Below are 26,547 nucleotides of genomic sequence, written 5' to 3'. Positions count from 1 at the left end.
CAAGGCAAATTGGATTTCATTAAACTGTTCATATTTGATTCAAAATGTGTAAATGTGTTCTAGGAACTGTACAAAATACTTCTAAAGTAACTTTATTGCGCTTAATTATGAGTTTTCTGAGGGAATTTTAGCAACCTTTTCAAGTGGTAAAGATGCGCATCTAAAGTACATACCTCTTGGACTGTTACTAACAATTTATATTTTGATATTTCTAGACAAAAAAATATTTCTGTATACAACCAGAACTCAAATAAGCGTATTTGTATTTACTTTAGTTGGTCATTTTAATTGCTTGTCGAGTGATACCAAACACTTGACTTTAATTTTGAGGCCAATTACTGAAGCATCCAATATCTCTGTGGTGGGAATAGTAAATAAACTTTTAATTAGGTTTTTAATTTACTAATTTGAAGTTTAATGTCCACTCAATACTATACAATTATTAATGTTGTGCATCTTTAAACAATTGGCTTAAACCTTTCCCCTTTTTTCCATGAGAACAGATTTTTTTATTAAAAGTATTTAATCAATTACTAAATGATTTTTACTATTACAATTAAAAGCTTGTTCGATAATTGTTTAAAAAAAAGGAAAAAAGTAGATTTTTATTTTTTATTATTCTTATATTATGTATTAAAAGCCTTTTTGAAACCCTCTCCAGGCTCTCCTGCCAGGCGTTTCACCGTTTCTACGATAGTCAGCATCTTTTCTGGTGCTTAGTCTCAGTGCCTTTGATTTAATGGGTTTCTTTGTTTTCAAAACAAAAGCCATATTTCAAATGTTTTGACAATATGTATTCAATCTGATATTTACTACTAAGATTGTAAAAAGTCCAGCAGGATATTGAATGTAGTTACTCAACTTTTGTTATTCTAAAACAGTGGTCCCCAACCCCTGGTACAGTAACTTATACCGGTCGATGAGACAGTCGTTACCCGGCCGCACAAAAAGCAAATCTAATTATCTTCTGTTAATTATTAATGCCTTAAAGGGATTTCATTTAGAAAAATATATATACATTTCTCTAAAGGAATGTGACTCTTGACTAGTGAAAATGAGTAAAACATAAACTCTAGTAAAGAAAACTTCTGCTTCAGAGTGCTCGTTCCATATAAATACTACTTAAACACGAATTGGTACAATTAAAGTATCTTAAGGCTAGAAGACGCACACATACACAACACCATCGTCAGCATACAATCAAACATACGTAGAAGCAAATCCACAAACATCTTGTTGTAACCAGTCCAGCGCTCTTGCTGAGATGTTATTTTTCATGCACTTAATTGTAGTTTTCTTGAGTTTTCTTCAGGTCATGCTATTGTTTATCTACTTTTTTCTATCTGAACGTCAGAATGTGAATATAATCCTGACATTAAACCGGTCCGTAGTACAAAAACAGTTCGAGTACAGTTATGGGTTCATGAATACTGGAGCCAAACTTATCTCAATTGAGTGAGAAATGTTGGACACTCTGGAAAGGTTGCCAGTACACTTCAGGGTAGTAATATCATAATGGGTTCAAACATAAATGGTACTAAAAAGACAGAAAAAGCAACAGAGTTAGCTGCGGTATTTCAGTATAATTTTAAATAGAATAATTATAAACTTTCAGCATGTATTAAACATTAAATATATAGTCGTGAAGTATATATGTATATATATGTATATATATATATATAATATTTGATTGTCATTTTATCATTATGTTTCTTGAAGTTGTTATACCAATTTTGCATTATTTCTTCAAGCATGGTTTTGGGTTCTGTTTAGTCCCGGTATTTAAACAAAACCTATATGAATTGCTTATTTTGTCATATCAAGTCAACCAAAAACGACTCCAACCTGCTGCTTAAAATGTCCGACAAAGCTTCTTCTTTACTCTCACAGTAGAACACAGAGGGTAATTGGCGACTAAGATGTGTTCGAGTGCTCGTCCGTCTGTCGGGGAATCAGAGACATGAAAATGAATGAGCGCCGTCACATTACATCTTCTCTCTCGAAAGCTACATGAATAAAGTCATAGCCAGAGGTTCGGCCTCACCTGGGGATGTGATCTGAACTTTAAAAATATGCTTTTGAAAAAAAAAAAAAATTGTTCGTAGCACATTGAGTGTGAAAAGAATGACAAGCGATTCCTTTTTTTTTTTTGCCATTTTCTTGCAGTGAGCAAGATGTTTGGGGTGATTGAATAGAGCATACCTGATGTAAGCAGAGTAGATCATGCATGACCTATTGTCGCGACATCCCGGTAGACATATGTCGGTAGCAGATGGTAACAAACTCAAGTCTGCGACTCTAAAAAAGCCGGATGATTACGTCGCACTAAAAAAAAAAAAAAAAAAACCTGTTCGGCAATTCAACACCAGCAAGTGAATCTTTAAGCACATTTCTTTCATCCGGGAGTCTCTTTGCCAGGTTTTGCATCTGTGAGTCTCTAATAGCTCCCAGTTGATGGAGCCACGTCGCTAAAGTGCTCGTAGCCAGCCAGCCTATAAAACAGCTGGGAAAAAAAAAAAGGGAAGTCGTGTGTTTCAGCAAATGTTTTTGGTGCGCTATGTGTGTCAAGTGCAAATGCATTTACTGGCGGATGGAATTACAGCAAAGCCAGGCGCTGATTCCCGCCTGGCAAAAATAGAAATGGCTCCTCCATTTGGGCTCAGACAGGAATCATTTTCAAGAGTCTTTGGAGGTTTTTTTTGGACAATAGATGTTGAAGCAGGGATGGCAAGTCGAGAAATCCCAAACCAGGGATCGAAAAAAAAACAATGTTGCTGCCTTTATTTTTAAACAACCCATATTCGCAGTATTTCTTTTTGTGTATGTTGGCACGGCTGCCGCGTCGATCTTGTATTCACGGCGTCAATCAGGCCGCCCTGACTTTCACCCAAAACGCAAGCCTGCCCAGTAAAAAAATGTTGGGCGCCAACTTGCATTCGGCACGAGGAGGGGAGGTGACGAGGCTTTAGCATTCAGGCGTGCGAGTGAGTCACCTTAAGTGAAAGGGCAAGAACTGAGAAAGCCTTCAGGCGAGTGGATGAGCAGGACAGTAAACACAGACTTGGAAAAAACAAAACAAACAATCAAAGCTGCTGTCACAGAGAAAGTGTTCGCCGTGGGATCCTAGCAGTGCCAACGTTTATAAACACACGGACAAACAAGAAGTAAATTTCCAGAACAATCACGGAATAAAACATACAAAGAAAGAAAATAAAATTCAACGTAGCAAAGTGAATAGTAAGGAAAACAAGGGATTAGGAAACTTAAATTATACAAATATAATTGGATCACAATAAGCATGGGTGTTTGAGTTGACACCACGGACTGGAACGACAGGGAATATGTAGCAGACAGCTCGTATTTAGTGCTTAGTGTTAACTGAGTGTTGTGCAAAATAAAAGGGTCAGAAACAAAATAAAATTACAAGCAAGAACACTTTCTTTATCTGAACATGTATTTAATATATAACACAAAAGGCTACAATACTTAATAAATAAGTACCTGTCACAGAGTAAACTGTGACACTCACGCATTGAAAGTATCATTTGCTTTTCTGTTAGTGTATCCTGTTGATGGGTCCGGCAACAACGATGCGTCGGCGCGTATCGCTTTAAGAAATTCACGTAACCGTTACCAGGAGTCTTTCGAACTGAATGTTGAGGCACCAAACTGTGTTTTTAATGAAGCGCATCGGTCAACGGGATGCGTCGATAAAAGGATTGTGGATCATTTGCGTGTCAAAACAAGAATTATAGAGCAGCCTCGAGCAGACACAATTGTATATTTTGGTATTAGCCACAATAAAATACATTATTTGGTGGTAGAACTAAACATTGAAGAATAGGCCAACTCGTTTTTGTTTAGACAGTATTTATATTCTTATATAATCGACACCACAGAGTTTATTCCGAACAAGGTACAACCTTCATATTTTTACAATTTAATTGAATTCCTAAAAAGACACTTGATCACTCATACAAGAATTAAGTTGTGTTAATTAAAAATGAATGTATGCATCCGATGCAATTCACAACAAATCGTATAATATGGCAATACAAAGTTCTGATTCTGAAGCATTTAAGCAAAATTATGTCAGAGATAAATACCTCACCATTTATATGTGCATGTATTGTTTCAAACAATCAGTCACGTACTCACCATGTCCTGGTTTGTGGAAGAAAACCAGAGGGACTAAACCACTCGGTTAAAATAGGGGGGTTTTAGGGTGTGGTTAGTGGCATGTTCCATTTAGACGGGGGTGTTTTATGAGTGATCTTTAATTTGTTGTTTGTTCTCCAACAGGAGGTGTTTTGTTTGTATTTTCTATGGCGTGGTATGGCTTTTTGTTTGCTTGTTCATTTACATTTGTCACTAAAAAAGATAATCTTTGGTTAATTTATTATTATGAAATGGATTTGTCCAAGGGTGGGTGGGGCTACAGTCTGGGCCAGGTTTGTCTTAGGTCACGACCTCTGTCAGTCCAGAGAAAGAGTTGCACAGGTAACAAGTGCCAAAATTGTCTTGTGAGGATTTTATTGAAATATAAACTTATTTTTTTTTGGAGAAAATTGTTTTTGATTTACTGAAAATAGAAAAATGAAAAGGATTTTCACTCTTCATCATCTGTCCAAGGTAAATATTTAATAAACACTCAAAACAATACATAATGGTCATGCAATGGTGACTGGCAGTGAGATCATATAAACATTTTTGCAATTATTATATGATCTTCTCATTGGAAACCATTAAATATTAACAAACTGTGAAGAGATAATTTGTGGTTTAATGAATTGATAATTTCACCTCGGGAGATGTTCAAAAGTTATTCATTTTTTAAAGTTTCTTTGAATGTTCAGAACCCGTGAATGGAAAGTAAATTTAATAGCGATATTCAGAGTTCAGAGAATCAGAAAAAAATCACGACGAGAAAGAAATGGAAGGCGAGAATAGAAGAAAAAAAAAACTGTCGTGAAACTCATGAAATAATGGAAGTGATTGTCACGTCGATGCTTGGCGAAAACACAAAGCGTTTAAGACGTTAAGGCGATCAAGGCGTACTACAATTCTTTTCGTTGTTATTCTGTGCGAGGGACTTGGGAAAGCGTTGAGGACATCTCTGTAGGAGGATGAAAAGAACGTCATCCCCCCCTCCTCTGCTTGCAGAAAGTTTTCCGTTCAATGACAAATGTGTTTACTTTTGGATTCATTTCTTCCGAAGCAACGATGTACATTTACATATACTTTCATCCCCGGACGGACCCATGACCTCACCTCCTTGACTTCCTTCATTTGGATATCAACACATTATTTTCATTATAGTTGATACATTAAGTAACATAACAAGAAGAAAATCTGATGTAAATTGACCAAACAAAGACACGTGATTCTTACTAGTGATGGTCTGATGCATCTTCACGAAGCAGTGTCATTATTTTCAGAATCCACTAGATGGCGGTCTCTGCACTATTTTCCTTTGTTTTGAACAACTGTTCTACTGAAACATTACATCATTTTTAAACTGATGGCGCCACCTACTGACCTCTAAACAACATGACACCGTTTCATGAAGCTTCATCAGACCATCACTAGTGACCATATGTAGACGTGGTTGTCGTTGAACATATGTCCAAATCGAACCTTGACTCGTCAACAATTTATAAACACATGGACAAACAAGACGTACATTTCCAGAACAATTACAGAATAAAACACACAAACAAAGAAAATATAATTCAAGATAGAATAGTTTATTGTAAGGTAAACGACAGACTAGGAAAACTCATATTACAAAAATCATTGGATTGCAAAAGCATAGATGGGTGTTTGAGTTGACACCACGGACTGGAACGACAGAGCTTATATAGCAGGCAGCTCGTCTTTATATTTTAACATATGTCCACATTGAACCTTAAAGACACCGACAGTAAATACTCTCGACCATCTTATGGGTCCCTCAATTATTATATCCATTAAACGCCTATAAGGACCAAGTCATCCCACTTCTGACACCATTGGTCACAGAGAGTTTAGACTCCCCTGAAAAGAGTTTGAAACCCCTTGACCAGCACAGGAACCTCTCAATGCCTCCACGGTAAATGCACATAGTTATGAACTCCTGTGTTCACTGAAATGAACTCCTCTGAAGTATTACCTTGTACCCGCCTCTTCTTGTTGTTTTTCCGATTCCAAGAAGTAAAACGTGTCCACTTTTCTAGAAACCTCTCAACCTCCGATGACCCGGTTGACTGAGAAGCGAGCACGGACATAACCCCCGCGTAAATGAAAGTGCTTTGTCAAAAAGCTCGCCAGTGGACCCCGATGTATCACCTTGTAGTCTATTTTTTTTTTCCTCAGGCGGCGGCGTGGCCGTGTGCACTGTTGCGGATGGGGCGTGTATAATCTGGCTGCATTAGGGAACTATAAAGATAAATGAAGTGAGGCATGGAGTATAACTCATCCTGTCAGAGAAAAAGGGGTTTAAGGCTGAGTAACTTTGTGTTTTCCAAAGCAGACTCGACCGCTCCACTCCCACCGGCTTTCTAGTTACTCACTCTCTCTTCTTCCTACTTGCCTGCAATCTTTTTCCTGAGAAATTGCTGTATTTTGTTCTCCATTTGCTTTTTTTTCTCAATTCCCCCCAACCCAGCTCTGCTCCTTCAGCTCCAGCTCCCTTCTTTGCATCCTCCAATCCTACTTTACTGATCGAGGGCTACGGAAGTGTTCATTTACACTCCTTTGCCACCAATCTCTCATCCACCTCTTTGCCAGCACATTTCAATTTGAAACGAAAGAGTTAGCTGGGTATTTTTCCCGGTGACAACTCGCCTCACGAGTCTATTTGGCAGGCCTTTTTTCGCTTGACCTTCAATCAGCGCCGGGGAGGAATGGAAATGGTTCACTCCCTGAGACTCGAATTGCTAAAAATCATGTTGTGTCTTCTCATAACTCAATTGTGGCCCCCCCCCCCAAAGCCACTCCCTTTTTAATCATGTACCCTAATCTCTGTCTTCACAGTGGAGGATGTCCCGCCTTACTTCAACATGGAACCTCCGCAGACTCAGGTCCATTTGGAGAGAAACCGTCTGGTCCTGACCTGCATGGCGGAAGGCAGTTGGCCACTGGAATTCAAATGGATCTACAACGGCACCGAACTCACTCGCTTCTCCTTGGAATACAGGTAGATATTCCCGCTTTCCCCCGCTGGATTATTATCATTTTTATTTTCGCTATAATGAGCTTCACACACAAGCTGCTCATTGAAGGTAATTGCTCACATCCTGCTTTTAATTTCAATCGAATTATTCAAGATTACGTTCCTCCCACGGGATGTTTGGGATTGTCACATGTATTTGTTTTGCCAACTCTCCCGTAAGGATGTGTTTTAATCCTCAGAGGTGTCGATTGCAGACTTTGTGTCCCCTGTGGATCTTTTACGTCCGTCCATCATCGGGATTGCATATCTTTTGAATAAATTAAGCCGTATGCATCTTCATACCGCTTCAAGGACGCTCGGACAAATCTCTCTGATAACGCCGGTCAGGGCCATGAATCCACTTCTGACAAGGTGTTTTATAAGGTCAAGAGTCACGGTGTGATGATATTGAGGGATTTCGAATAATGTCCGAGCTTACTCAATAGATCTCTGTGCGATTGCATTAGTCATTCAGATCAAGGCTAAGCTTTATTGTTTCTAACTACATTGTCTACGTGGAGTGTCGCTGGAGGCCATGGTAATGTAATGTGTTGAATGACACAACACTTGATAATACCTTCAATGAGAACTATCTAGAGGGCAAGCATGTCTTTATCCTCATCTCGCGGTTGAAGGATAAGCGTACGCCTTCTGCAAATTGCTCATCATCCGAAGCCGTGGCGAGATGAAATCATTATAAAAAGAATTAACACACCGATATCAAGTTTAATATGTTGCGAAGGAAGCCAATGAAATTCATAGATGATTACACATTTTCCTGCAAACCCCGGTGTCTGTAACAAGCATCGAATGATGAGCAGGACTCCTCAAGTTTCTCTTTTCTTAACATTCCTCGCACAGCCTGCCTCGCCCGATTCACCGGCTTCAAACAACATCTGAAAGTTGTGTATCTGTGTAATCTTTTGAACATTAAAGATGACAACCTGCCTGAGCGGCCATTCCTGTGAAGCAATATTAAATAAGTGATTCGTTGTTTTTTTTTCAAAAAACCAACAACTGTGAGACCTCTTAACTCAAACAAAACCAGAAGTGGACGCAAGTACTGGTAAACTTTGCAGCGTATCACAAACAAATGGTCTTATTCGTAAGGGCAACAAAGGTTGTGGTCAAGAACTGAGCAAAGTTGATGTTAGTTAAAAGGCAACTAATGTGAAAACTTTCCTGACTCACCCACATGTTTCAAATATTGAAATCTTCCTCTCCAAGATGAAGTAAGTCTCTCATCATGACCATGTTTTTAACTTACTATTTTATAAATTCTCCCCCGTCTAAAATCTCAGCGAACGAAAGGTTACAAGTGTGGAGTCCATTATGACGCACTAATGGCTTCACTCCTCCTCCGGGCAGCCATAATCACAGCCCGCTTTATTTATACAACGAGTCCCATGGACGTGGAGACGTGCTGTGAAAAAAAACCTCGATGCTTGACCAATCACAGCAGAGTGGGAATGGTTATGGTAAACAAGATTTAATCTCCAGGAGAAAAAAAAGAACAGAGACATGCTGATGAGTACAATAGAGGTCCAAGATCTGTTTAAGAGACACTTAAATCAACACATTAGTTGCCCTTAAAGTTCCAATGTACCTGAATGCATCAGTGTATGTGCCACAGAGCAGAGGGGAAGATGGACTGAGTGTTTTGGAGGTGGTTTGTAGTCAATGGCTGCCCATGTTTTGATGCTACCTGTCTATTTTGCAAGAGCTGTTTTCACTCTGCAAGTGCAGACTACCTGTCATCTCCCAAGTGGCATCTGAAAAAGTGGGTCTGTTGGGGGTCGGACCCAAAGTCAGTGGAAGTATAAAAATATTACAATTATTTTATAGGTACCTTCAGAGGCACTCTTGTCAACTGGATATTCACGTTCTGTACATCTCGGTAAAGATGTTGGCTCTGATTGAATAAACAAAGCTAAGATATGTTTAGTTCAGTGTTTGATACGAAAGATTATATATGAAATGTGTTGAAAGAAGCACATTGAGTTTGCTCCTTTTATTAATTGTCAATAACAATTTCTTATCCCGAATCACCAACGATTGAAAACAACATCTGAAACAAATTAGAATTAAGGTCCCAGTCTAAATTCAAGTCTAGTTTCGGATTAGATTTGCTCGTAAAACTGTGAAAAAGGAAGACAACCTTAATTGGCTCTTTTCCAGAAAGAAGAGTTAAGCTCTTCTGTGGAAGTTTATGTTTGACGCAGCTATGTGACAACTTCAAGTCGGCTTAAACATCCTTTTTTTTTACTCCACATCACGACACACAGTTCACGATGACAAGTACAAGAGTCCTATTTTTTCCTTATATTTTTAAATAGCCTTGTCACTGTGCAGCAAGTGGTAGTTCATTCATCTTCCTTCGGTTTTCATGAGATCATGATTTAGTATCATAACTCTAAAATGAACGAAGAGACAATTCCAAAGATTTTCTTCATTATGAGTATTAGGAGCTGAGCCAAGCTTCTCTCCAACAAAAAAAGTGTTGTTTTTTTTTGCACTTCACTGACTCCCTAGAAATTTTGGAGATTCTGTGTTCATATATTTCAAACCTTTGAGCCTTGGTGGTGCAATTCCAATTATTTATTTACCAAAATCTGTGAATTGAATAAGATAAAAATGAATCCCTATATGTGTAATTAATTAAACTTTTTCATTTTTTTAATGAAATGTCTTTTCTTTGAAACAAACAATTGGATTTTTTTTGTAGTTTATCTCAGAGTAGAGGTGAACGACCTTCCTGGCTTCCAGCAAAACATATGCCGATCACCTCGACCCAGAGACAACAACACAAGGGATAGCTCAAAACGCATTTGTTGTCGTGCCTTCACAATGCAAGGGCTAGGTGGTCTCTCATGGACCACTTAAAAAAAAACAACAGAGTACCATTCTTGGACCCATTGACTCAAATTTTAATGACAGATTCTTAAGTTTCTACACATACAACTCATCCTGGGATTTCTGGTACATTCTGCAGGATCCACTAACAAATCATCTGTGTGTTTGTGTGTATTCTCAGTTCACAGTCACCGACCGTAGTCGAGTCTTTTTCCATATAATTCCAGCTTCTTGTTGCTACTTGTTTGACGTGAGCAGACACTCTCAGGTGGCAGCGTCTGATTGCTACCTCTTCCCCACACCTTCGTCTCAATCCCTCGTCTCCTCCATCCTCCGAGCTGCTGTCTTCGCTCGGCATAGTCGCTGCTTTGCCTCGCAGGGCCGACCCCCTTTGCTTATTATTCCTGACCAGGCCTGATCAAAGAACAGAACTGGAATCTATTTAATCACACAGCAGCACCCCCTTAACTCCGGAGCGCAGTGCAGGGGGAACATGGCAGGGGCGGACTCCACACTCTTAAGTGGCTCCGGCAAACCAATTAAACAAAAGGCTCAGCTCTGGGGTTATCTAGTGTTTCACACACATATTAGACATTAATGTATGTCAAGGGAGTGGGGAGGTGGGGGGGCGAGCTCGCCCCGGACTTACGTACCAGTGTATGATTTGACTCGACTGACTGAAGATACAAGATTGCATTTGGGGTCCTTATTCAATTATGATAGTCAGAGGAGCAGAAGTGTGCGCCTTATTGAGTCTCAAATTGAAAACGCTGCTTTCATTTCACACTGACGATTATTACATTTGCCCTCATTCGCAAATCCTTTTGTGTTTGTAAAATGTCTCTTGGCCAGTTTATTTGCACTGGAGCACCAACAACAAAGTGCATTTTTCGATTAAAACGGAAATACATCATCTTCAGTGACGATAAACCTAAAAAAAAAAGAAGACCTCCACCGAGTCCCTCATTTCCACCAGCATACGTTTTTTATTCATAACCCTTTTTATCATTCGAAATATAATTGAGAAGCTTTTGTCAGTCCATTGAGTGGCCGTTTTCTTATTACAAACCACCCATTCGTAGAGCCCAGTGGGGTCCTTCTATGCCGCTCAGATTTGACAGGAGGCTGTGATTCACTTTGCTCTGGTACATACAGTAATTGCGATCGAATTCTCAAAACTATGTCCGATGTCTATAAATAAACTCTATCCTCTGTAGTAAGTAAGTAATGGTTATTTCCAGAGCGCCTTTCTAGACCAGGGTCCCAAAGCGCTTATACAATCACAAACATCACACAGTTAAAAAATTTACTTAAAAAAATCAAGACACTGGCAGCCAGAAATGTGAGTTCTTCTACTACAGCGGGTTAGAATTGTTGCTGCAGAGTTTTGTATTAACTGCAAGCGAGTCAGCTCATTCTTGTTTAAACACAAAAATAGTCAATTCAAGAAGACACAAACACATGGATTATAAACTCCAGATTGTGTTGTGACATCATTTTTCTATATTTAGAGATCTTTCTCAGTTGAAGGAAACAGTTTCTGGTTAGTTTTCTGCAGTGTCCCATACAACACCCAGGTTTCTCAGGCTCAGACTTTCCTAAATCACCCTAAACCCTGGAGATTTATCATCAGGCGTCCCCATTTAGCTACAAACGTTTTTTTACTCAGCCATTGTTTGATTTCTAGCAAACAATTGACCAAGCTGTAGTTGGTGGTACGGCAAGATGTATGCACTGAGGTAACTCTAAGGTAAAGCCTACTGTCCCAAAAGAATAGTTCATTCATTTTCTACCGCTTATTCTGAACATGGGGTCAGTCTGTCACATGGCACTTGCCCTATGGACAATTTCCCCAAGTTCTCAATCAACCTCTGCATGTTTTTGGACTGTGGGAGGAAACTGGAGTGCCTGCAGTAAACCCACGCAACCCAGGGAGAACATAGAAACCCCTCACAGAAAGGTCACGAATTGCCTCCCCCCAACTGGGAAGTGAACCTGCTTCCTTCTTGCTGTGAGGCGATTGCACTCAGCCACCATGCACTGGAAAGTACAAATAAAATATCCACTAAATAGACTGATAACTGTAGTAGCAAACAACATGTCATGTTAGGAAACGTTCTTGCCAACAAACCGTATCTCTACGACAAAGCGAAGAAGATTTGCCAAACCTGATGGTCTTTGAAATTCCAAAAGTAAAACAATCCGACAGTAAAAAGATATATTTGCTTGTAAACATGTCTAGGGGGAAATTAGGTGTTATGGGAAATCAAAAATCGCTACAAAGACATTATGTTCGTCGTTTTGAGAGCCAGAAATAACCACTTGCAGGAATGTTATTTGAGTTTATATCAGAGAAGGGAGATCAGAGAAGCATGGGGGAACTTCCACCAACCATATGCTCAGAAAACTTTCAGGGAATACTGCAAAGAAATGTGGTGGTACTCAAAAGAAAAAGCGACTTGAGAAGAGAAATGACTCTGAAGAACTGTGATGTTGAAAACCAAAAAGCTACTTTCATGCTAATCCTATTTCTGTTCCCATCAGGTACCTGATCCCGACCCTGGACCGATCCCATGCTGGCCACTACCGATGTATCGTCAGAAACCGAGTGGGCGCCATCATGCAGTGTAGCACCGAGGTTCAGGTCGCATGTAAGTCATTCCAAAGATGACTCACCGTGAATGGATTGGTTTTATAATATAGTTTTCAGCAAACAGATGCCCCCCGTCCAACGACTTTTACCACAAACTCTTTGTCTCCTTTTTGTCCTACAGATATGAGTGGCTTTGTGGAGGGTGAGAGGTCTCAAACTGTGTCTCAAGGGGAAGGCGCTCTCATCCAGGCCCCCCGCATCCTCAGCTTCCCGAAGCCACAGATCACCTGGTTCAGAGACGGGCGGAAGATTCCTTCAAGCAGCCGCATGTAAGTCTTACCTTGGAGCGAAAGTGGCATGTGCTCTTTTTTTTGTGTGTTAGAATCCTTGAGTTGTAGGTGAATGTGCCACTTTTTGCACTTCAGAAAGGAAGAAGAAGAAGTTCAATACCACTCTCAGATTTCTCTCCATTCCCCCTCCCGCCCTGCACACACACACACCGGGAGTGAAGTTGAGCAGAATAGTTGATGAGGCGATGTTGGTGCAGGCTCCATGTTCATCACTGAATCACCTCTCCGTGATGAAGACGGTTATTATATCACCCCTATTGACTGTGCAGGCGGAATGATTGAAGGGTAAAGATAAAGCAGGCAGCAGGGGAGCCAATTAGACAAAATTGGACAAAAGGCCTCAATTGATGATAGGTTTGAGTGACAGCGCTCACCCCGGGCGTGAAGGGTAGGGGGGGGCGGGGGGGTCGGGAAGTGATGTCGGAATGCATATGTTTCAGCAATCTTCGTTGTGTCATTTAAACATCTTTCAAATAAGCGGAAGACTGGAGAATGTTTTCTTTAATTGCTGTGACTCAGCTCTTTGGTTCGCTCCTAATGAATTCATGACATCACCCCAACTTATGTGAATCATAAGCAAGGCCGGTAATGAAACATCCTTACAAACTTCAACTCATATATTCGTCTATTATAGAGGATTTGATTATTTTATTCTACGCTCGACGCTTAACCGTTTTAATTGCGTTTCCATCAGAACGATACTCGGAAGTTAGTATTTTAGCCGGACTAAATGGGTGACGTCACTGACACGAACACTTTGATAATATCACATAGAAATTCTGAAGCACCAGGAAACACAAAAGAACAAAGATATGATTAACGTCACCAGCATAGAACTGTGTCTCAAATCACATACTTGCTTGCTTAAACTTTTTTTAGTGCATTAGTGCGTCTCAATTCTTAGTATGCGAAATGTAGTGCGCCATGCACACTAAATTGTCGTACTACAACACCCACAAAACTGAGTGTGGATCGATGGACACTTTCTATCCTATATGGCCGCCATCTTAGTGACGTAGACGTTGTAAACAAAAGTTACGTCACTAGTGTCAGTGCATTTTTAGGTGCATTTTCAGCCAGTAGTAGGAGGATGACACGTCTTCGGTGCTGTTACCGGCGTAAATATCTTGCAAATATTTCCTTTCTCGTATTTCTTGATCGTAACTTGCAAAACTGCTGCCAGCAGGTTTTCCTATAGCTGGTTGAAATCATCGTTAAATAGTAGTAGAAGAAGAAGGTGTCGCGTCATTTCCGGTTAGTGGTAGCGGCAGTGTGATTGATTTGAGACATACTGTTGAGAATTTGCGTACTAGTTAGTACGTACACTATCCTGATGCACACTAACCGCCAGTGCACCAAGAGAAGTATTCGATTTGAGACACAGCATTGTTTTCTACACATTTGGACTCAAAATGCTGGAACTGACAGGCTAATAAGCAGGTGGCAGGTGATTGAATGAATAGTTACAGCTGTATGTCGCTACCTGTCAAACAAAATGGATTCACTGAAGAGTTATCATTACAACTCCCAACACAAGAAGCAAACATGGCGTTTGTATGATAGTAGATTGTAGGGTTGGTAGACGTGAGAATGGCATGTTGGATCTGAAAAGTTCCAGTGGGAATTGGAAGGAGCCAACCTTAATGAAAAGGTTCACCAAGTCCTCCAGTGTTGTCTGAAATCGCACACATCTCTATAAGTGCACTGCTTTACAGTACACTTACTTGTGCAGTGCTCAAATTTCGACAAGGAAGTACCGACTCAAATCAAACACCCCTGGGCTGTGTCTCAAATTGCGCACTTCTGCACTTACACTTAATATTTTCAGTACACAAGTGTGTCTACATTGAGCAGTGTGCGAAAATGTTATGCGGCCATGAAATTGAGTGTGGATCGATGGACACTTTCCAACCTTAAAGTAGTGATGTGGATGACGCTAAAAGGAAGCTACGTCACTGACAAGGCGTCCTTGGAGAAGATACCGGCGTAAATGTCTTGAGAAAACATGAATTTTAAAACAAAAGTGTCTAGCAGGGCCAGTGGAAACATAACACAAACCCCAAACTTTTTCCTGTGAGGGCCAAAAAAAAGGCAATATATTTTTATTAAGCTCCTCAAAAAATGTAAATGTCATGCACTGTATATGAGGAAAAAAAATCAAAATGTGTCTGGTACTGTTCAGGAGGCAAGGCCAAATGTGGGGGTATATCTGGGCCATATCCTATTTCGTTCCTGATTTGACCCCACCTTTTTTACTTCTGCCTTGACTCGTCGAGACACTATGCCATCCTTTGCTTCGCCCCACAAACAATCAGGTGCGCCTGTGAAGGCCATTACAAGGAGTTAAATCTCCGTCATACGCCAGGTTTCTCCACTCAGCCCTAATAGAAGTAGTCAGTCCACGGCCGGTTGAGAAACCACCTCCTCATCTATTATTCAGCGGGAAGTGAAGAGCGCCATGTCCAAAACTGACATGAAGACTTTTACCTTGAGTTGCTTGTCAGAAGAATGATTCACTACAGGTATTAAAAGGGGGAAATCGCTCTCGGAGAGAAATTAGGATGAAACCACAACTGCTCCGTGAGAGCAAAGTCTAGTTGCTATTCAGCTCAGCAATCAGAAGTAAAGCTCGGACGCGGCGTTCAGTGACAATGAGCGGCACTGACAGGACACTCTGCATGTAGCGCTTGTTTGCTCGCTTTGTGTCAGGACGCATTGATATTCACAGGCGAGTGTGTGCGTTTTCGGAGATTGTGTACGTGCGAGTGTTTGTTGGTGCGGAGAGAGCCACAGCTCCTAATTGTCCAGGATTGTGTCTGTTTATCCGGCTCGGATCAGGCGGATGCTGTCAGATACAGAGACTAATCTGACCGTGTGCTTAATGTCAGCTCCGGTTTAATGGGCCCCTCTCTCACATGCGCCAGCCCGCCAGACGAATCCCAATCCGGCCATTCACACTTTAGATGGACAGCTTTTCGATGGTGCAAGGGCAAATGAACGGTGTTTTCGAAGAGGTGTTTGCCTTTGCGAGCTAAGTACTCCCAGTTCAATTAAAGGCTCCATGATATGCTAAATATTCAGAATTAAATTATCTTGTTTCCTCCACAAAATCTGTCTTGTTGCATTCAAATGCTAAATATATATCTGTTGCACTACGTGATATCATAAAGATCTTTTGGCTGATACTTTTATTTTCATATTAAAACATGTTCTTTTCTATATCAGCAAATAAATGTGGTTGCAAATCCAATTTTGCCTAAACTTCCGAGATCGCAATCTTTTTAAAATATTACACAAGTTGGACATCGTCATCTTTTCTACACTGCGACCATTTTAATGTGTATGCGGTTCAGCTGGGTTCAAAGAGAGAGAGGTGCAGGAGAAGGAGAGAAATACCGTGAAACAAAAACCTAGGGAAGAGTTGGGTTTTGGCTCTTTAGGCTTTCTACTTGTAAGTAAGCAAGTAATAGTTATTTCTAGAGCGCCTTTTTTACTTGTGTACACCTTAACTCTGTCATTCCACTGTCCTTATAGAATGTTATTGTCGAATTCTAGGAACTTTAAAGACAATAAGATGCTTCCGACATCATGTCACTGACTCTTAGAAGATAAAAAGTTCTGAATTGTGAAGTTAAAACTAGCAACATTTTAACTGCAAGACGCCTGCTGGACCCACAAACCAACACACACCTTTTTTGACATCCAAAAAGATGACTAAAACTCTTATAAGGGTCAAATGGTTGAGTTTTCCACAAATAACTTTTGTTTCAAAAGTTTTATGTACAGTATAGCCGAGCCGGAGAAATGTGTTTGTGTCCTGCTTCTCCTGCATCATTTCTCCCAAAGGGTTTTCCTTTTTTTCCGGCAAAAGTACGACTAATTACTTATATACATCTTGGTGCTCCTTTTTTGTTGCGTGGGTTTGTGTGTGTTGGGACTGATTCGGACGTGAGCACAGGTTTACTTGGGATCTCTATTTAATGAGCAGCCAAATCTGTTGCCACCACTTGATTTCCCAGCGCTCAACGCTAACTTGAGCGGTTAGTGTCTTTATTAGCGTGAGGTTAATTAAGTGTCCTGGGAGGGGGATGCAAGTTGGTTCTGCTACTTTGGAAGTTGTCAAACTGAGACGTGTGTTTGTGTATTTCCCAGCGCCATCACCCTGGACTACACCCTAGTCATCCTGTCCACCGTGGCCCCGGACGCCGGTCGCTACTACGCCCAGGCCGTCAACGACAAGAATGGAGAGAACAAAACAAGCCAACCTGTGATTCTCACGGTGGAGAGTAAGTAAACATCGTACTCTCAAGGTACCATACGACGGCATGAGGTGAATAAAGTTGGTAGCTACTTTGAATGTAGCTTAGCATAGGCTAATGCTAAACATCCATTAGCAAAACAGCAGGAGGGATTTATGTACATTGTAATAATGGATAGTTGGAGTTTAAGGTCTAAAATTGTGCAGACCAGTTGTGAATTCTCCAAATTGAAACTTATTATTGAGTATAATTTGGGGTTACTAGTGTAGGGTCTACTTTTACCGGGACATGTCCTCTTTTGGGGGGTTGTCCGGCTCAACTTTGTGATTATTGATCAGCATCCCAAGGTGGTCTGGTTGGGTGTCTTTTTGGTAATTAAGAATATGGGTTTAACTACGTAAGAAACGCAAAGAGAAAATCCTCAACCCAACCCGTAAACCCTCAAAATTTAGGGAAGAATTTACCCCACACAGTAGTGTCCTCATTTTGAGGATTCAGAATATGGATTTAACCAAGTAAGAAACCCAGAGAAAGCCCTCGATCTGACTCAAAAAGCCTCCCAAATTGTGTTGAAGACTTCCTTCTGCATAGTAGTGTCCTGATTTTGTTAATTTAGAATATGGTAATCCTTTTTTTTTAAACTTTTTGTTAGTCTTTAAAAAACATTGTCTTCCGTCTTCCACTGATTTTTTTCGAAGTCAGGTCAATGAGGCCCAGACTTTCATCTCCCTGGCTACTTATTCTACCCCTAATCCCTTCCCCTTCGTCTACACCTAAAAGGAGAGGGTCAAGGGCTAGGGGGTATTAATATCCGACTTAGAAATGGAACAGCCCTATACTTGCTACGTCGTCAGTCGTTGTTTCTGACTGAAGTCTCTTTAGCAAGTCCTGGTTCCTGAGCCTCTCTTCTAGAAAACAGGTGCAAACATTTGTCATTGCAAATTATGTAAATTATGTAGCGCAAAGTTACACCAAACAAAAGGTTATACAACTAGAACTGTAATTTATCTTTACTCATAACTTTATTCTTTGCAGCACGTTTTTTTTCCCCCCATCAATGTTTGACGTTCCTTTTGCACAAAATGTATTCCATTTTTTCCCTTCCAAGTAGATTTAAGTAATCTTTATTTACTGTGAGCACATACAGTCTTATGCCGAAACATTCTTTCAAGTTTTTTTCAGAGAAACCAAGATGTATTTGTCCTGTACGCCTCTCATGTTGTACTGTGTTAAGTGTCTAATCTTAAAGGGATTCAAGTAAAACACCAATATGCACTACAGAGCTCCCTTGAACACAGTTCCGGTTCCTCCCACGTCGCACCTTTATCCGTCAAATAAAGTGGAATACTACCAATTACTTGCCGTCTATGCAGAAGCCCTTTTGTTCTCTCACCTATGGCTCCTGCCGTAAATTACTGTGACTTTGCGCTCCACTTTGACCGACTACATGTACGGAACCATAAACCAGACCTCCGGTGCAATTGCTTCCCACAAAAGGCAGATTTAATAAGATGAGACTGCGATACGTGAAGGGAATAATCAAAGGAACAGCTATGCGAACTCTCACGGTGGAAAGGGCTCTCTCGCACACGGGGCGAGCTTTGCACGCAAGATCATTAGCTCCGCTCTCGACTTGGTGGTTCAAGTAAATACCATATGACAGTGTCTTTCGTCTGATTAGCATTAGCGGCTAATTGGAGGCTCTGTGGAATCAGTGGAGTTGAAGATGATATTTCACAGCGTTTGTGGGAGTAGATAAAACGCCTACACAATCTCTGCCTATGCATCAGTATGTTAAAGCTAGAAAACATTACGCCTGTTTTCTTTGACACGTTTTTTCATTAGAGAAACTCAACTTTGTTTATAGCAAATATGTGCTAGCTTACCTTAATCATAGAGGTGTGCAACAATCTTGGAAATATACAATCCGAGGCAAGACGCGGATTTCGGCCGGGCTGATTATGATTAAAAAAAAGTGTTTGCTCACTTTAACGTGGTTCAATTTGTGTGTGTTGTTATGTTTACACAACAGGGAATGCTATTGGCTCAACGACTATTTAGGGTATAAGTTCTAAGACGTGAATTACTTAATGAATAGGGTGCCGCTACTTCGCTAATTTTCACTTTTTCGCAAACTTTACCCCTGTGATTAAAGAGAAAACACTGTATACGCTAACTTTTTAGCTCTGTAACAATCTGTAACAATATTGAAATTAGTCTTTAAGACACAAAACCGACTGCCTAAAAGTTTATTTTTTCATACTTGCGTGCGTGACTTCAGGTCTTTTGGCAGCCCACCTCAAGTGGACACTCCATGAACTGCGGCTTCTTGCACTTCGGAATTAACTTCACCCACTAATCCCGGGTGTTTCCCCTTTTGTGCGACATTTTTTAACGTGATAACCTAAAGAGTAAATGTGTGAGTTGGCCAAATTCTATCGATAGGCTACGTATCACGATATAGGGACAAAGATACAATATATTGTGATACTGTAGTAACAAGGATATATTTGTAGTATTGTCAAGTACTTGACTCTGGTGTTGCCGAATTTACAGACCACATGACTCTTGACAAAGTCGTAACTGCTTTTATTTGTTTTGAAACCAAAATATGTCCAAAAATCAGCTTTAAAAAATGCTGCTGGAGTCAACCGTATCCTCTCGTCCTCAGTCATTGCCAGGGTGTCGCGTAACGGCTGCTGTAACAGAGCTCTCTCTCTCTTTTGAAAATGAAGTGAAAAAATAATGGAAAATGAGGCATTTTATTCTCTTATGTTGCTCGAATAAAATGTACTTAATCATTTATGTCTCAAAGAACAAACGCTCGGCGGAAAATCGTTCCGCTTTTCTAATAAACTGCTGTTGATTCAAGATGCGAGTCACTGCCCTCTGTTGGGAGCCAACATCTCGGAGTATCAGTGGACCCGACCTCGCCTGTTTACACGCCCGCATTATGCATCTGACAGTCAATAAGCGTTTGGTTGTTTATGTAGGAAAATAATCAAACATACACCAAAGGGAGTGAAGGAGTCAAAGCTGCAAGTCTCAGTGGGGAAAAAAATGTCTTTTGTTTTCTTGTAATTCACTTGTTTGTTGATAATGTATGTGAACAAGTCTGTGTGTTTGTTTATTATAACTTTGCCCTGCGACTCAAAATGTCATTTCTTTTAATAAAGAACTAGATGCAAAGAGTTTATAAACAGCTTTTCTACAGTTATTTTTTTTAAAAGTCTTGAAGTTTTTGACTTAAAAGTGGACACATCTTTCTAGTGAATCATTTATATATGATGTTTGATTTGGAAATTATGCCGCGAGTGACCTTGGCAACTCCTCAGCCTCCTCGACTTATTCGACTTGACTTTTCCGACTTCTTCTCCTCCTCTTCTTTCAAGTGATCGATCAGCTCTGCTCCTCCTTCTGTCTCCTCCACTTTAAGTCGTGGAAGAGATTCACCAAACAAACTCTGCTCTTAATCTTATTAGAGAGGCTGCGAAAAATACACCGGGAGACGATATTTAGTTGAATTTCTCTCTTTTCTCAAGACAAAATTGAAAGAATATAATGACAAAGATCAGATAATCAAGTAATGGCAACGTTAAAGAAAAAGTATGGAATCATTATTAACATATATTTATAGATATTAATAAAAACCGTTATCTATATATACCGTAAGTTTATATATTATGCAGATAAGCTTCATTTAAGAATTCAGTGTTTTTGCTGTGAGGGAATAAAAAGAAAACAGGCTGATTGTGTTAGATTGTGTTAGACGTTTTATTTTTGTTTAATGTTGGAGACTCAGCAGCTATTTGTGTTTTTGTCTTTTTCAGTTTTGAGTAAAAGACTTGATTAATGAAAGTATTTCTTTAACTGAAAATACACTTTCAGACTCAAGTGGAATTATTGATACTGTTTTCAGAGATTGTTTTGCCAAAAGATTATGAAAATGCTTTTGCTCATATTTATATTGTTTGCAGTCATATTAGTACAACTCTTTTTTACTATTAATTTAATCAAATTTTGTAAGGAAATTGTAACATTTCTGCCGTCATCACAGGGACAAATCGTGCTCCTTTATTACAAAACTGTTGTGTTGAAACAGTGTCATGTTGTTAAGAGGTCAGTAGGTGGCGCCATCAGTTTAGAAATGTTCAAAAAATAAGGAAAATGGTGCCGCCACCTAGTGGACTGTGAAAATAATGACACTGCTTCATGAAGCTTCATCAGACCATCACTAGTTGTTAATAATAATAATAATTATTATTATTATAATAATTAAGATAACACAAAAAACTTGTAATTGAGATTATTTATGACTGAGAAATCTGAAATATATTTTTTTTATAATGCAGTATTATTATTTACATTACCGTATTTTCCAGACTATAAGTCGCCGTTTTTTTCATAGTTTGGCCGGGGGTGCGACTTATACTCTGGAGCGACTTATGTGTGAAATTATTAACACATTATTACCGGTATATCATTTCACGTGTTATTTTCACACTAAACCACAAGAGGGCGCTCTAGGCCTGTGTTGATAATTTCGACGTAGAAGAGGAAGCGCCGCATCTTCTACCTCCGGAGTTAGCGGAGTTGTTTAAAAGTGACAAAGAGGATGAAGATTTCATTGGATTTTAGTTATTTGGAGTTACACGGATGGTTTAGTAAACTTCTTAGTTATTTATGCTATAGTTATCTGAATAACTCTTAATATGTTATGTTAACATACCAGGTACGTTCTCAGTTGTGTAACGTAAGCATACAATTATTCATCCCGTTGTTGCCTCTATTCTAATTTTATTTTAAATTGCCTTTCAAGGTGACATGTCTGTTCTTGGATTTTATCAAATAAATTTCCCCCCAAAAATGCGACTTATACTCCAGTGCGACTTATATATGTTTTTTCCTTCTTTATTATGCATTTCATGGCTGGTGCGACTTATAGTCCGGAAAATACGGTATAAAAAAAATAGGGAAAACAGAAAAACAGAACTGCTTCTTTAAATCTGAGTTTATCCTTAAATATTTGTATTTATTTATTTGCATCTATTTTTCTTGAATACATAAATACATATTTTAATATATATATTTTTTCCAGGGGTCTTATTTTTTTAATTTTTGTCCTGTTTATAAAATAAAAAAATAGATCAATCAATATAAAAATCAATATAAAATCAATCAGACAATCCTAATTCACACAAGAAAAAATGGATTGCATGAACCGACAAAACACAGCAAATATTTTTTTCGACGTTCTATAAATATAAATAGTATTATTTTGTCCAACCTCTTACAAGAGGTGAGTGAATAAAACTTTGTGTTTCTTATTACTAAAGTAATACATCAAAGGTTGTAATAACATTTTCAAGTTTGGAACTGAAACAAGATCGGTTAAATATAAAGTTCACCGTGTCAACAGAGCCTTTGAAACAAGCATCAGGTAAACAACAACAACAACAACAGAAAGATTATCGGGGGGGGGGTTTATTAACGGAGCCTCTTAACCGACGGCACTAAACTCCACTGATGAACCGCCGACTCTCATTGGCCGACACACGTGTGCGAACGCAACCACAGTCGCACTCAATCACTCCGGCACGTGGAAGCGCTCGGGCCGGCGCTGGTTCTCGGGGGAGGTGGCGGAAAATGAGATCAGATTCAGGGAGAGATCACTGATTGAGGGCAGTGAATCGATGGTTGGCTGGAGGCTCAGAGAAACCTGTGAGTGATGGCGCTGCATTTAATCGCCTTTTGTGTTTGTCTCAATTATGCTACATAATGGCTTCTAACACCTTGGATAACGGTGCGGCCAGTAAATGCAGGAGAGAGGAAAAAAAAAGAAAAAAAGGGGGGGTGGGATCTAAAGTAAAGACAGGGATGTTAATGGTGGGATAATAGCAATGCTCGGGCCCCGGCGCCGCCGCTGATGATGATGCTGACATGTTGTCGGACCCGTGTACGGATCCGAGCTCTAAAGTGGTCGTGGCAGGAGCTAAAGCAGGATCTTGTTCGGCGCCGGGACGGACGTGTTGTTTCCACTCATGCAACTGAGTTAGCGCGACATTAGTGCATAATGTACTTTTTTTAAATTTAATCCCCAACCCTTTTTTTTTGCACCACAGTGTTCATGGCTACGTTTAAAATGGTCTTAATGCAGAATTAAGATTTGTTTCTTTTGTTTGGCTTTTCACATTACAGTGTATTAAATATTTGTTGAATAAATATTTCTTTATTACGTAATGAAAAAATATAATAACATATTATTCATATAATATTTAAGCAAAAATGATTCCTAAAAACGATTTTTTTTAAAAAAAATAAAGATCATATTCAAAGTATTGTGTTTTTATATTTTAAGCCATAATTATTTTTAACAGGATTCAAAAAAATACTTGTAAAAGCATTAAAAAATCTAAGTTTATCTTATCTAAGTTTCATTTTTTTCATGACTTGGATTCTTAAAAAAGGTCAATTAAAAACTAAATATAAATTTATATATTATATATTTATATTAAATAAATATCAAAATCCCCCCAAAAAATTTGAAAAAGTTTGTAAATTATTACATTGTATTTTTAGCCATATATTTTTTTTTTTAAACGTGTAAAGCCTAGATTAAAAAAATAATAATAATCAAATATATTGGCACTAGCATGATATGAATAATTATTTAGAATTTTATCCTACATTTCAAAAATAATTTTAAGGTAATTTATTGAACTCTTTACACTGTCATTACAGTACTTTAAAAAACTTTTTTGAGCATAAAGTTCTTCACTACCTAAAACCCTACTCCAGATTCATAATAATAATAATAATAATCTCTATTTATATAGCATGAAGCACGTGAAGCTTCATGAAACAGTGTCATGTTGTTTAGAGGTCAGTAGGTGGCGCCATCAGTTTAAACATGATGTTTCATTAGAACAGTTGTTCAAAACAAAGGAAAAATAGTGCAGAGACCGCCATCTAGTGGACTCTGAAAATAATGACACTGCTTCATGAAGCTTCATCAGACCATCACTAGTACTAGATTTCATTGACTTAGTAGATCAGAACCATCATTTAAAACCGTATAGTGCCATCAAATCAACAAAATTCACCTGTCGTTCATCTATTTGCTTTGTGTTGTAGATGTCGGAGGCCCCGCGGACCCCATCGCGCCATCGATTATCGTCTCCCCGAGAAACACCAGCGTCACCGTGGGCAGGAACGAGGCCGTCATGGAGTGCGTCGCCAACGCGAGGTACTTCCTGCGCCGGTTCTTGCTTGTTATTGAAATGAATCGGAAAATCTTTTGTCTGAACATGACAGATCGGTTTGTACGGGCTCTTATTTTCGTAATGAAGCGATGTTCTTCTTCGTCTCCATTCAAGGCTTTACCCTCCCCCCCCCCCCGTGTCTCACGCCGTCTCACTTCTGAGATCCCGACTATTATCTTCGATTCAAAGAACTCCTCAGAATGACAGATGTATCCCATCGCTCCTTCACTGCCTTGTAACCTTGAAACAGAATCTGAATCTGTATTAAACACCGCCCTCCCCCCCCCCCCCAAAAACCTCCCTCGTTTTTTTTTTTCATCTCTTTCTTTGTCTCAGGCCGCTCGTCAAGATGAGCATCACGTGGAGGAAAGATGGAGTCGTCATCAATACGGGGATCCGGGATTTCGGGCGACGGTTGGTGATCAGCCTGCCGGCGGTCAGCGACAGCGGCTACTACGAGTGCGAGGCGTCGCTCCGCAGTAGCAGCGTCCCGTCGGTCACTGCCGGCGCCTTCCTTCACGTCCTGGGTAAGGAAATCCAACATCAATTACATTGTCGTCAGTGATGGTCTGATGAAGCTTCATGAAGCAGTGTCATTATTTTCAGAGTCCACTAGATGGCGGTGTCTGGACTATTTTCCTTTTGTTTTGGACAATTGTTGTTTCATGAAGGTTCATTGAAGCTACTTCACTTTGCTGGATCGGTTTTCTGTTTTTGTATGTTTTCCCTGCACTGTTTTTCTTGTTATAATCTTGATCTTTAAAGTGTATACTTTATTGAGTATTGTTTTGTTTGTTTAAGCGCTTTGTGACCCTGGTCTGGAAAAGCGCTATATAAATAAATATTACTTACTTACTTACTTACTTATATATACGAACGTCATATTGCAGTTACACCATTCCAACAATAGGGGTTGCCAGAAACTACGTTTTTAATATTATGTACTGGGGCTTTAAGAAAAAATGTTTTTTTTTAAATTAAAATAAGATATTTATTCTTTCCGTATTTAGGGAATTTGAGTAGAGATACCTCATAATAATCAAAAAAAATAAATGAAAAAGGACCTTTACTTTTACAACATTTATTATAAAGTTTGTCATCATTAATTTAGTTATTGTTTATTGTATACAAGTTATGTGAATGGTATCAGCAATTTAAATAAATGATATAAAGTTAAAAAAACAAACTTTAATTCAACAATAAACACAATGTTGATCTGAAGCTCATTTAATAAAATAGAAAAAGTAGTTATAAAAATTTCAAATAATTAACTTAATATCAAAGTTCTCTTTATTTTAAGTTTAAATGCAGTGTATTGAATAACATTGACAAAACTGTTGTTAAATAGATTTGAATTTGTAGTGAGAAAATGTCATTAACATAAGAAAAAAATATTCATAAAAGCAATTTTGAAAAAGTTGAAAGAATAACAAACGGGCAAAGTATTTTATTTTTATATGTTTAGCTTACTTTGTTTTTACATGATTATAAATACATGCGAAAGCATAAAAACACATCTTATTTTCATGTTTTGACATTCATTATTAAAAATAAACTAACATTTCAACTTTAAAAATGATACGTATGTATATATATAATATAATTATGTATATATATATATATATATATATAATAAATATAACTGGCAAAAGCATTTTAGAGTTTGAAGCACATTTAAAACTAAATTCTATGATAACTTATTGAACTATTTATGATCTAATTTTAGTAGATTTAAAAATATTTTTTTAAGCACAATTAAATTAAAGAAAATGTGTTTTATCAGAGGTTTATCTGACTTTCATTTAACATATCTTCATTATAATGTGACAAATGCTACTTTTGTGTTACTATTGTTTTTAAGATCAGTTTTAAGGACAACATTTGTTTATAATCGGTCAACAACGATGCTAACGCTAATGCTAACGCCCGTCCGCCATGTTGAAACAGAGCATCCCGTGTTCGTCAAAGAGCCGCCGACTCACATCACCGCGGAGATGGAGAAAGTGGTGGACATTCCCTGTCAGGCGAGAGGTCAGCG

General features: G+C 38.9%; 1 protein-coding gene across 3 annotated transcripts in view; it reads left to right on the top strand.

Moving 5' to 3' along the window:
- LOC148065100 (protein sidekick-2-like) overlaps window positions 1–26,547 on the top strand; it is a 190,917-nt gene that overhangs the window by 100,318 nt on the left and 64,052 nt on the right. For all 3 annotated transcript variants that reach the window (XM_087808747.1, XM_087808745.1, XM_087808746.1), the window contains exons 2-8: window positions 7,015–7,177; window positions 12,590–12,696; window positions 12,820–12,967; window positions 17,141–17,274; window positions 24,382–24,493; window positions 24,846–25,036; window positions 26,457–26,540. In XM_087808747.1, coding sequence (XP_087664873.1) covers window positions 7,015–7,177; window positions 12,590–12,696; window positions 12,820–12,967; window positions 17,141–17,274; window positions 24,382–24,493; window positions 24,846–25,036; window positions 26,457–26,540 — 939 coding nt within the window. The remainder of the gene's footprint in view (window positions 1–7,014; window positions 7,178–12,589; window positions 12,697–12,819; window positions 12,968–17,140; window positions 17,275–24,381; window positions 24,494–24,845; window positions 25,037–26,456; window positions 26,541–26,547) is intronic.

The sequence above is a fragment of the Callionymus lyra genome, chromosome 15 (assembly GCF_982586985.1).
Source record: "Callionymus lyra chromosome 15, fCalLyr1.hap1.1, whole genome shotgun sequence".
In the NCBI taxonomy this organism is placed as follows: Eukaryota; Metazoa; Chordata; class Actinopteri; order Syngnathiformes; family Callionymidae; genus Callionymus; species Callionymus lyra.
Note: the sequence above shows the minus strand (reverse complement) of the source record. Positions and strands in the feature narration are given on the sequence as shown.